This window comes from Rattus norvegicus, chromosome 2 (genome assembly GCF_036323735.1).
Source record: "Rattus norvegicus strain BN/NHsdMcwi chromosome 2, GRCr8, whole genome shotgun sequence".
NCBI lineage: Eukaryota > Metazoa > Chordata > Mammalia > Rodentia > Muridae > Rattus > Rattus norvegicus.
Genome location: NC_086020.1, coordinates 198,504,427 through 198,517,122, shown reverse-complemented (window position 1 = coordinate 198,517,122; position 12,696 = coordinate 198,504,427). Strand labels below are relative to the sequence as shown.

Here is a 12,696-nt window from a genome sequence, read left to right as displayed (position 1 = left end):
CTCCGTAAGCTATGTTAACCTTTTCTCCCTTACAAAATGTTCTGTCTTGGGCATTTCCCTCCAGCAAATAGACTGCTATATTGGGACAGAACCAGGGTCATTCATCTACACACTGTCTGTGGATGTTTGTCTGCTACAACAGTGCAGTGGAGGTTTAATAGATGGTGAGTCCTCGAAGGCCCAAAATATTTACTTTCTGGCTTGAGAGAAAAATTTGCCATTCTCTTCTCTAATCTTAATGCCTGGATGATTCAGATTTTATGCTTAGTTTCCTAGACGATGCCGATAACAACACTTAGATTCTCTCTTTTGATGCCACACCCTTTTGAAGTCTACTGAACCCACCCACATGCTAAAGTAAATAAACCAACCACAAACTGTGCCAGAGCAGAGACTCAAGCCAGGTTTAATGGTCATTGTCTAGTTCCAGAGCCCGTGGGCTCCGAGGTTTGCCAGCCTGGTGTACACAGTGGGAGGAAGAGTCCTAGACACAGAAAGAGAGAATTACAAGGCAAAGACACATACACACCCGGAAATCGGCTTTGTTCTCCCCAGACAGGTCTACCCTTCCTGGCCTCCTCCAGGGGCCCCATAGATACAGCAAAGAAAAAGATCACAGATAATTACACAGACTGTAGAGTCCTGTCACATCCTGTCTCCAGAGGAACCTGCTTCTCCTTCCTGGGAGATAGTTTATGAGTATAGATGGGGTGAAGGCCAGCCTTTCTTATATCTACACCTGGTCGTTTTTTTCCCAAGGTCTAATGGGATCATATGTTTTTGGAATACAGACATACATGTACACCCCCCTACAAGGACAAAGTTGGGTCATAAGAACTGAAACCACGAGGAGAGAAATCAGTTAAATGTCCTGGTAGAGCGTCCAGACATGTCCTGCAGGTGTCTTGAACTAGGGCCCAAGTTAGCTGTTATAGTAGGGAGAGCTAGGCTTCAGAGTAGGACTTAAAAAGAAAATGACCCTCCTGGCCCTCAGAAGCTCAGCTAGAATGCCCCAGAAGGCAAATTTCATTTGACTTTCATTTTAAAGAGTCTCACAACCCTTGATGGTATCAGGAGAGGATGCTGCCACTAAGAGATTTTCTCATTTCCTTGTGAGTCTGCTGATGGAGGTCTGGCTCTTGGACCTCTGGTGACAAAGTGCCCAGAAGTCTTTGGAATACAACCAATTCCTCTCCAACCCTTGTCTATTAGGACACAGGAAGAACAATTCAGAGCTGCTTAGCCTCCACCAGCATCCTTCGGAGTCCTTCGTTGCTCTGGTTCTAGCCTCCTGTCTTATAGATATATAGTTTTTAAGGAGAGTTCCTGAGGAGTCCGATGAACCAGCTAGTACCTTACTAACCTCCCAAAAGCTCCAGTGTGTGGTCCCCCCTAACTCCAGCATCTGCAGAAAAGTGATTCAGCTCCATGGAGATATGGGTAAAAATTCAGGGTGTTCAGAAATTAAAGTACAAGAGATTGTGCATTTGAGGAGCCTGGCATGGTCACTGTCTCTCCTGCAGTGCAAGAAAACTGTGTGTGAGAAGTTGTGTGCGTGGGTGGAAGCTGTTCTAGAATGATGGCATCAGAGGGGGCCACAGACTCACTGTCCTGGTGGAGGTCAAGGTGCTGGTGTGCATGCATACCTAGGAGCATGCGTACCCAGGAGCATGCAACTACTTAAAGGGGATCGCTGCACCTCTCTCTTGATAAAACTAGGTTACTAATAAAAGATGGACAGCAGCCTTGAGATCCCAGGAGCAGACAGGGGACAATGTTTACTTCAGTTTCTCTTCCCCAGTCCTTATAAGCAGCCTGACAGGCCCTCCCAGCACTAAGCAGCCCTCACCCACAGGTAAACAACACCCCTTAGAACCTCAAAAGCAGGTCAGGAAACTAGAGGACCTGGACGACTTCCAACCACAGGAAACGAGAAAGAAAAGACACCGGAAAAGACCAACGCTAGGGAACGCTTTCACCTCTGCCCTGCTCACCCCTCTTCCAAAGCTCAGAACAACTGCCTCTGGGGCCTGCAGTTTGCTCACGGGATGCAGCAAGGCAGAGTCATCTCTGTACCGAAAGCATCTTGCAAGCCTGGATGGAAGCTAAGGCTGGGTTTGTTTTTAAGTCCCTCTGCTCTGACAGCCAGGACTGCACTGATCTCCAACTGACAGGAACGGTATGGCAGAACTTCCTTCCTTTTCAAAGTTTAGTGCCCCTTCCGCCTCAGTTACAAGACGGCCTGAGTGCCTGGTGGGAGAGGGCAGAACTCTAAGCCACACTCTGTATCGCCATTGTGGGACAAAAGACCACTAGGTTCTAACCCTTCAGATGACAGAAATCCCACACTTTGGCTTTGCAGGAGTGAGGCAGCCCTGTCAGCAGAGAGAAAATAAACATTAGGTCCCGTCTATCTCCAGACCTCGTCTCACTGCCCCCTCCTTTGCAGAGCAGCGTCTGAGGAAGGCTCAGAACCCCACCTGAGTCCATCAGAAGGTTGACAGAAGAGATGGCATACATGAAGGATCAGGTAGGTCTGGCTGACTGCTACATCACAGGCCGGTCTTCCCGGTTCTCTCAGCAAGTATGGCCCTTGTGCCACAGTGGTGGCAGGCACCATAATGCTCCTTCTTCAGTGTCCCCTACTCTTGTCCCAACAGATAGACATTGGGAGACAAATACTAATCAAGGCTTTCTCCCAGCCAGGGAATTAGCCTACCTGGAATTTATGCCCCATCTACAAGTTTTATGCTAGGACAGGGACCTATTAATTCATTCTGTACCCAACTGTGCCACCTGCCCCAGGACAAGGCACAGACACAATGTCCTATATTGCTGCCATAACTAACAGGCAAGAGGCCAGGCTCCTGCAAAGATTCACCTACTCAGGACTCCCAGGGAAAGAAGACAGCTCTAGTGAGAAGTCTCACAGCAGCATTACAGAGTGGTATTGATCCAGGTCTCAGCCTTTTCCTGACTCATTTTCCAAAGGTTTCCAGTTCACTAGCTATGAATTCGACTCCCTGACCAGAGAAGACACTGCAGCTTCCCAGCATGGCTCCTGTGGAGGCCCCCCCAACACACAACTTCGCAGGTGTGGGTGGGCAGAGACAGAAAAAAAAAGTTGTTTTTCAAATGGTTTTCTCTTAAGGAGCTAGGGATGACCTCAAAAAAAGTTTAGGGAATCTGCTCCTCCCCACACCCTTTTCCTCGTTCCTGTCCAACTCAGACGTATCCCTCCTCCTCTACCACACTGAGAATAGCCAAGGCTTTGGGTAGGGTGTGGTATCTGCCTGAGGATGAATATATCCATGTGTGAAACTCACAGCATCCACACCCTCACTGGGGTCTTGCCTCCTCCTGTGCCCATGACCGATTCCCTGGTGGTCAGGAGGAACCCACTCCCTTGGGCAGCCAGCCCTCTCTTCCACCCCCTCATATCCCTCAGGGGTACACTACCTCTCCTGGGGCAGAACCTCCCCATCAGCCTATACTGCTCACACCACAATGGGTGTATCAGAAAAGACCGAGCTGACCGACTCTGGATCTGACATCCTCCGTTGGCCCTTGCCTGTTGCCTCGGGCACCGGCAGAGTGTTGCCTGGCTTGAGTTTGCCATTTTGACCCTGCCCTGGTCCAGCAGGTTCCAGGAAGGCCACCCGCCGGTCAAAACCATCATCTTTGTCCCCACCAGCCATAGGGTCATGGTTGGGTGTGGTACTGAGCATAGAAGAGCTGAGGCTATCTCCTTGATGGCTGGAAGGCTTCTCCACACCCCGGCACCAGCAGCGGCAAGGTGTGAGGTACAAGTATATGAGGACCAGAACCACACTGAGGATGCAGCCCACCAGGGTAGTATAGGCTGTGTTGAGGGTGTCATGGTGTCCGTGCAAGGTGAAGTTATACACTTTCAACTCCACAGACAGTGTTTCGTTGAAAGTCTCCCCCATGGCATAGCAGGTATACACACCCCCATCCTCAACCTGCACCTCTTTAAAATGAAGGTTGCCATCCTCGGACACGGTCACCGTGCCATTGGCCCCCTGGTTTAGCACCTGCTCATTGCTTGGGGTCACCCACACTTTGGTCATCCCTTGCTGTTTGGTATCGCACGTGATGGTCAAGGTGTCTCCCAGGTGAGCCTCCCAGGCACTTTCCTTGTACTCGCTGCAATTGAAGAAATCCAGACTGAAGACGTTATGCAGCTTCTTGGAGTGCACGCAATACAGATCCTCCTGGAAGTCCATCACAGAACTCAGCTGCCGGTACTGCCAGTGTGAAAAGAGCTGGTAGAGCTTGCAGTCACACTCCAGGGGGTTGTTATGCAGGTACAGCCCATTCTTGACCCAGGCTGGCAATTTCTGCAGGTCAGTCAGGGGCAACTTCTTCAGCTTGTTGGAGGACAGATCCAAGAGCGTTAGTTTGGGTAATCTGTTTGCATCCTTGATCAGTTCCAGAGGAAAGCGAGAGATCATATTCTGGCTTAGGTAGAGTTTCTGCAGCTGGGCCATGTCCTCGAAGGCATTCCGGTCCACCACCACAATGTGGTTATTGTAGAGCAGCAGCACTTCCAGTGCCTGCAGGCCGCTGAACAGGAACTCATCCAGCGTGTGAAGATGGTTGGAGGAGAGGTCCAGGTACCGAAGGTTGGGTACCGGGACGAAGGCCTCAGAGGAGATGAAGTTCAGGTGGTTGTGGCTCAGCAGCAGGGAGTGCAGGTTGGTCAGACGGGTGGGGGTCCACTCAGCCTTCAGCCGGCTCAAGTTGTTGTGGCTGAGGTCCAGTAGCGCTGTGTAGCCCGGCAAAGATTGGGGCACATTGGGTAGCTGCTGCTTGGAGCAGCTGAGGATGTTGCTGGCGCACAGGCAATTGGCGGGACAACTGACCACAGGTCGGCCTGCCCTAGCTACCTCAAAGAGAAGCAGGAACAAGGAGAGCAGCAGGAGCCAGAGGCCTCGCAGGTCACGCTGGGGTTGCATAGTGTCACTGGGGAGAGCGAGGAAGGCCACGGGATCTGGGAGAGAGTCACCCCGGCATGTTCTGGTGGAGTATGGAAGGGTCACTTTCACTACAGGCTTGGGAGAAAGAGGATGGGTTTGTAGTCACCAAGGACTCAGGAGGGAAAGACCACCACTCCCACTTTCCTCTCCCACCCCTGCTCCAACCGTTTGGTGAGTAGAAAGAAGCAGCTATCCCGGGTAGTTCCCAAACACAGTTAGGCAGGCTGTGGGCTCAAAATACTAGGGCATTAGAGACATTGGCGCAAAGGCCCACTGGGCTAGGGTCGCGGGTGTAGAATGAGGGTTTGCACAGCGTGTCCCCTGCGGTGGCTGTGTGGGGTGTCACAGGGATTGCACGCTCGAGGTTTGGAGGCGGGGTCATCAGGGCCCTTCCCGAGGAACCAAGGGAAGGTCAACAGGGTACTGGGCTCGGGAGGGCCGAAGGTACCCGGGGCCTGTGGCGCAGGTTCCCTCCCCAGAACCTCCGGTCACTGCACCTGCTCCGTGAGGATGCGGCTCAGCCCATGGCCAGTCCGGGAGCTCCGTCGCGGCCTCCCCCGTCCGCGCCTCCCCGGCTGGCCTGTCACGGCGCCCGGCGTACGCAGGGGCCCGCGCCCGGCGACATCGCCTGCGAGGAACTTGCTGGGTTCCGCGCTGTCCACCCGTGCCGCCGCCTCGCCCCGACCGCCGCGCCTGTCCACCCGAGCCCACCTGGCACGACTGCCGCCTCCGGAGCCACGGGCCAGGCGTGGAGCAGTGCGGCGAGCGGGAGACGCCGCGATCCCAGCCGAGGGAGCAGCGTGGGGGCAGCGAGCACCGCGCGCGCGCCCGTCGCCGCCGCCGGAGCCTCGGGGCGCGTGCGCGCGGCGGGGGCGGGGCGCACGTGCGTGTGTTTGTCTCCGGCTCCCGGCGGACACGCGGGCGGCTGGCTGCAGTCAGGGGTCATTTCCTCTGCCATCCTGTGCTGGGCCCAAAGCTTGGCCCCTCAAGCGCCTCTCCTCCCTAGCCTCTCTTTCTCCATTCTCTTCATGCCCCAATACCGCTCTTCCTTCCCAAATTCACGGTCAGGAAAAGTAAGTCTAACAGGAGTGAGTTCGCTGGAACCAGTGAACTGACTAGGGGGCAAGAAGCGTCGCGTCTCTTAATTTTCCAAATTAAAGAAGTCTGGCTCGCCTCCCGCTTGTCAGTGTTGGCGGGAAATTCATTAGTCACGTTTTTTGACGTTCCTTCTGCTTTCTCTGTGGAGCTGTGAAGTCACAAAAATTAAGGGGAAGAGCTTTGTTTTGTTTTTGTTTCTTTCCTCTTGATGCCACTAATCCATACACCTTGGAGTACCATTGAAGAACACAGCTGGTTAGCCTGAACACAACCTGGGAGGTGTGTTCTTCCATAGACAACCCATCTTGCCTCCCCACTTCCTGTCCTATCCAGCTCTCCTACTTGTCTTCTTCCCGAAGCAGTACCTGCACTTTCTCGTTGTCCAATGATGATTCCAGTAGTTTTCTATTAACTTAATTCTCAAAAGTGAAAGCCAGTGGTGGGCGTTGAGGTATTTTCTTTAAGGTGGCTCCTGAAACACAAAGAAGCTGTTAATCAGTGTGTGATAATTGATGATTAGGGGGAAAGGCCCAGGATGAACCAAGACCATGTCATCCAAGAATTCATTCTTGAGATAGTGGACATGGAAGGAGAAATTAGCAAGTTTTTCTTTCCAGGTTTTAAGTAGAAAAACCAAACTTGAAGTTAATGTCTCAGCAAATTAGCTTGCTAAGAGTTTTAAAAAGAAAGAAAGTATATCCCCTCCCATGTTTTTACTGTGAATTTAAGTGACTTCAAACGGGTATTAGCACATTAACCTTATGCATGATCTTAAATTTTTTTCTTTTTTTCCTTTCCTGTTTAACGGGGCATGATGAAAGTCAGGAAGGGTGGGCAGTCCTTTTTGGAGGAGAAGGAAAGAGGAGTCACAAAGTCAATTGCTCTGAAACACAATTTCTGTTAGCCAGAGAAAGATTGCAGAGAAGTGTTCTCGGCAATCCTGGAGTGGTAGTCTCTCGGCTGCAGGGACATGTCATGTGGAAGCTCTTCATCAGAAAACTTGACTGGGACCAGAGGGTCCACTTTCACAGAGGGCCACATGGATCATTCAGAAGGTTGGTTGTTGTCGAGAAACCCCAATGACTCTCCAGGAAGGTCAGGTCTCATGAAGAGATCCAAGAGCCTGCAAGACAGAAGTCACAATGACCCAGCTCTTCAAGTATTGCTGTCATCTCCACTTTGGTCACGTAGACGGACCCTGATGGAAAGAGACCACAGAGGGGCATGAATTCCAGTAGAAGAGGATTGTTGGGGACCCTCTTGAAGTTGTCATCACACACATGGTCTCTGAAGTCACATCTATTTTTTTAATTTTGAAAAATTTCAAGCATACTACAAGTATGCAACGAACTCCTATATTATCCACTATCCTTATTCAATAACTGACAAGAAAATGCTATCATTGTATTTTATGCAAATATCCCTGGGAAAATGCATGCTCCTCCCACCCTGCTTTGTCCTCCTCTACTCTTCCTTTAGACCCCAGCATCCCAAGCTCTTTTCTATCCCTCTCCTCTCCCTACCGGGTTTGAGACATAGGGAAAACAAAGTAACAAAAAAGAAAAAGGCCCTTTGACCTGGACATCAGTTTTAAGAGTTGGTACCTAAGCCAGGTGGTTGTGGCACACTCTTTTAATCATAGTGCTTGGGAGGCAGGAGTAGGTGAGTCTCTGAGTTCAAGGCCAACTGGTCTACAGAGAGAGTTCCAAGACTGCCAGGAGAACACAGAGAGACTCTGTCTTGAAAAGCAAGCAAATGAACAAACAAACGACAACAACAAAAGAGTTGGTATCTATAACATTTTTTTTCTTTTTTCGGAGCTGGGGACCGAACCCAGGGCCTTGCACTTGCTAGGCAAGCGCTCTACCACTGAGCTAAATCCTCAAACCCGGTATCTATAACTTAAATAGCTCTTCAGTTTCTTTTAATCTCAACTACACCTAAAGTTTTTAAGACATACATACAAACCTCTGAGGACTCTTGTTAAGAGTGAGATTCTCAATCACTCGTCTGGAGAGGGGCCCAGTAGCCTGTGGTTCTAACATGCTAGACATTAATGCTTTGGATCCACAGACCATGTGTTGAGTCACAAGGGGCTAGGTGAGTGCCATTTAAATAGGTAGCCATTGCCCAGCACATTTGGCTATGGAGTTAATTACAATAAATAGCATTAGAAACCATGTCTTCGGCTTTCCTAGCCACACTGAAAATAGCGGTGGCTGTGGCCAGCTACCCAGTGGAGTGAGGCATTGTCCCAGGAAGTCCTTTGGGTGGCACTGTATAGAGAATTGACTCATAATGACTCTCTCACAGCTGCTTTTTAGGCCAAACAACTATCTATTAATTCACAACAGAGGACAACCTGTGCAGGGTAAATAGCAACAGGTTATGTATAGTCTGTATTTATTTCCTCTTGCTGGAATAGATCAACTCCATGTTCCTAACTACAATTTCAAAGGTTATTTGTTTAGCTCAGGGCCTGAACAAAAGAGGCTGCATGTATCTATAGCTTAAGAGACTGGATGGGTCACCTCCCTCTGCACTAGAATATTTCTTCTTCAGTTGGACTGATATTGACCATTGGGATCAAAGTAGAGAATGGTGGGGGAAGGCATCCTTTAAGGATGCTAACTTCTGGGTCTGGAGAACACAGAAATTTGGGGTTGAGGATGTACTTAGTTGGTAGAGCGCTTGGCTAGCATTCAAGACATCCTGAGTTAGATAAAAACAAGAGCATGAGTTATAGAAAGTCCCATCTTAAAAATTAAAATTGAAAATAATAAGCAAGGATCCAAAATCGTGTGTGTGTGTGTGTGTGTGTGTGTGTGTGTGAGAGAGAGAGAGAGAGAGAGAGAGAGAGAGAGAGAGAGAGAGAGAGACCTTGCAGAGCCCAGAAGAGGGCATTGGATCCTGTGGAGCTGGAGTTACAGGTGTTAGTGAACGCTTGATGTGGTGCTGGAATTAAGTGTCTCTGCAAGAGCTCTTAACTGCCAAGAGTCTCTCCAGCTCCAGTGGGCGCTTGCTTTATTTATTTATTTATTTATTTATTTATTTATTTATTTATTTACTTACTTATTTAATGTGCTTGACTACACTGTAGCTGTCTTCAGACACACCAGAAGAGGGCATCAGATCCCATTACAGATGGTTGTGAGCCACCATGTGGTTGCTGGGATTTGAACTCAGGAAATTCTGGAAGAGCAGTCAGTGCTCTTAACCACTGAGCCACCTCTCCAGTCCCCAAACTGGAATATTTTAAGTGTTCTTGCATTTTGTAGAGTAATAGCACTAACATTTGTGTTCTTAGAACATCTCCAGAAAGTGGGGCCAATAAAAATTTGAGGTTGTCTTGGAGCAGTCAGCAAAAAGGATGTGGGTCGGATTGAGAATTGCTTAAAGGGATAAATGTTTAGCACTCACCGTTGATGTGCACTCTTCTTATACCAAGAAGATCACTTGTGTTTCCTGTTTTTGTTTTGTCCTTGGTGGCTCTTTTTATAAGGGAATTTCTGTGACCACCTCCCACCTTAGAGAATTTCACGTGTTTTTTGCTCTGTGTCTTACTTGGCTCTGAACATGCTCATACATTGATGTCTTTCCCATCCTAGAGGTGAATAATTCTTTCTTTTTAGACAGTTGGTGTCACACACCCCTTTAGCACACTTCCTGAAAGCTCCGGGTGGTCTGCAGAGACCACAAGGATGAGCAAGTTAGCTGGAGGCTGAAAATGGGTCAATGGTGAGGGCCGGAGGGGACACCATAGACAGTTTACCGTGCTCTGGGCTCTTTGGAGTCAGAAAACCCATCTAATGGTGTTTCCTTCAATCTATAGCTCCCAGTCAAGGCTGCCCTGCCTTTATGGAAGTGATCATTCCAGGTAGCTAAATTATAAACATTGTCTTGATTTTTGATACTCACAGAGTCCTGCACTGAGTCACCAGATAGATGTTTCTCGGAAATATATCTGACAACTCCGTAGCCCGAACCGTTACTCTTCGCTGAAGGACAGGAGTCTGCTACCACAGTCTCCCTGAGCCTGACTAGGCAGCCTGGAGGCAGAGATCATTTCCAAGTCATGGTTACAGTCTCCACAGCCCCCAGAGGACAGTCTTTTTTTTTTTTTTTTTTTTTTTGGTTCTTTTTTTCGGAGCTGGGGACCGAACCCAGGGCCTTGCGCTTCCTAGGTAAGCGCTCTACCACTGAGCTAAATCCCCAGCCCCCAGAGGACAGTCTTTTAAAGGGGATTTTGGCTTTTTTTTTTTTTTAAAGATTTTTGTCATGAACCTGAAAATGTTTTCTTTTCCTGTTCATGCAATCCTCTCTTTTGATTTTTTCTTTTAAGATTTATTTATTTATTTATTTATTTATTTATTTATTTATTTATTATATGTAAGTACATGATAGCTGTCTTCAGACACACCAGAAGAGGGCATCTGATCTCATTACAGATGGTTGTGAGCCACCATGTGGTTGCTGGGATTTGAACTCAGGACCTTTGGAAGAACAGTCAGTGCTCTTAACCCCTGAGCCATCTCTCCAGCCCTCTTTTGATTTTTTAAAAATATTCATTTATTTTATTTATATAAGTACACTGTAGCTGTCTTCAGACACACCAGAAGAGGGCATCTGATCTCATTACAGATGGTTGTGAGCCACCATGTGGTTGCTGGGATTTGAACTCAGGACCTCTGGAAGAACAGTCAGTGCTCTTAACCACTGAGCCATCTCTCTTTTGATTTGTAAAGGTTTTTAAGTCTAAAATTAAATTTTAGCTAATTCTGAGAGCTCTCAGCTAGTTTTCATACCACACAGATTCTTGACTAGTTTGCATTGTATCTAGAGAGCTTAATATTCCAGTTTAGAAGTCAGGGTTTTCCACTTAGGGACGAATAATTTTTAAACAAACAGCTAAGATCTATGAATAGATCTTTCTCCTCTATCCTTTCTTCTTGTTTGTTTGTTTTGCTTTTCTTGGTGGGTATTTTCTTTTTGTTTTTGTTTTGTTGTTGTTGGTGGTGGTGGTGGTGGTTTTTGTTTTGTTTTGCTTTGTTTTGTTTTTTGAGACAGGCTTTCTCTACATAGCCTTGGCTGTCCTAGAACTCACTGTATAGATCAGGTTGGCCTCAAACACACAGAAATTCACCTCCTTCTGCCTCCCAAGTGCTGGAGTTAAAGTCATGTGTCACCATGCCCAGCTCTAATCATGCTTTCTGTATCCAGTTCAATTAGGTTTGAGGCCTTTCAACCATTTATACAGCTCTTAACAAGTTATCATATTAATTATAATTTTGACTGGTTACCTATTTGGCTGGTTACCTATAAATTTGGCTGGTTACACTTACCTATAATAAGAGCACGTCAACCTGCCTGTGTCATAGGAGATGTTAACAGTCAAGCTCACAAGCTGGCAGAGCAATAAGGGCCAGGAGAGAGAAGTGTCACTCTGTTTTTAGAGTGCAGCCTCTGCAGCCAAGCCTCCTATCCTTGCTCTCCCCCTCACTGTGAGGGGGGCAGTTACTTAGCCTATACTGTGGAGACAGTAAGAATACCTGCCTAATTGGGTAGTGAGACTTCCCCTAGCTTATCCATCCCAAGAGAGTTTCTTAACAGGAAGTAAGCATTACACACATCAGGAAGTAGGAGCAGGTGGTCCTTGGCGTCTTTGGTTGGGCTGCTTTCTTAAATGTACTTTTATTCTTTCCTACTCTCTTACACGTACATCATGGATTATAGTCGTTCTCACATACCCCACTACTCTCTTTCACCACCAAGCCTCCCACTGAAATCCTTCTTCGTAGCAAGTCCCGCCCACCGTGTGTGTGTGGGTGTGTATGTGTGTGTGTGTGGTGTGTGTGAGTGTGTGTGTGTGAGAGTGTGTGTGTGAGTGTGTGTGTGAGTGTGCGTGTGTGTGAGTGTGTGTGTGAGAGTGTGTGTGTGTGTCTGTGTGTCTGTGTGAGTGTGTGTGTGTATGTGTGTGTGTGTCTGTGTGAGTGTGTGTGTATGTGTGTGTGTGTGTGTGTTTGTGTGTGTGTGTGTGTGTGTGTGTGATCGAGTTTAGTCAAACATTCGGGCACAAGTGTAAGTGGGAGCTTATTTAGTGGAGTACGCCCGGGCAATTTATGAAAGGCCACATCACTAAAGAAAGCCAAACCTCTCATCCCAGCCACAATTAACTGTCAATAGTCCCTCAGACCAGGGTGGGGCCTCATGAGCTCTTTCCCTATCCATTATAGAATGTTGATGGCCCTAATGTCCTGCAGGTAACCACAGCTTCACTGAATCTCCAGGTACTATAAGACTGTCAGGGACAATTGCAAACACAGAATAGGGAGACAGCTGTGATCTGTGGTCTATGTTCAACAGAGTCCCATGTTCCATAGTCCAGTGGGGCTTATGGATAGGGCAGAGCTCTAATTGTTAAAGAATGGGAGGCCAGGGCCTGGAGGGGCGACTTGGAGCTTAAGAGCACTGGCTGCTCTTCCAGAGGACCCGGGTTTGATTCCCAGAACCTACATGGAGGTTCACAACCTTTTGTAATGCCAGTCCTAGGGAATCTGACACCTTCTTCTGGCTTTCACAGACAATGTACACATACTGT

General features: G+C 48.2%; 1 protein-coding gene across 4 annotated transcripts; it reads right to left on the bottom strand.

Annotated features, from left to right (window-relative positions):
* Positions 1-378: 378 nt before the first annotated feature.
* On the bottom strand, positions 379-5,838 carry Amigo1 (adhesion molecule with Ig like domain 1). Of its 4 annotated transcripts, none has more exons than XM_063281658.1 (2): positions 5,712-5,838; positions 379-5,075 (listed from the first exon to the last, which is right to left on the bottom strand). In XM_063281658.1, the coding sequence occupies exon 2, from the start codon at positions 4,977-4,979 to the stop codon at positions 3,498-3,500; it is 1,482 nt and encodes a 493-aa protein (XP_063137728.1). In that variant the 5' UTR covers positions 4,980-5,075; positions 5,712-5,838; the 3' UTR covers positions 379-3,497.
* Between the last annotated feature and the right edge of the window lie 6,858 nt (positions 5,839-12,696).

Excerpts from the sequence above, each read along its gene's own strand:
- Amigo1 (XM_063281658.1), bottom strand. The coding sequence starts at position 4,979 with ATGCAACCCCAGCGTGACCTGCGAGGCCTCTGGCTCCTGCTGCTCTCC.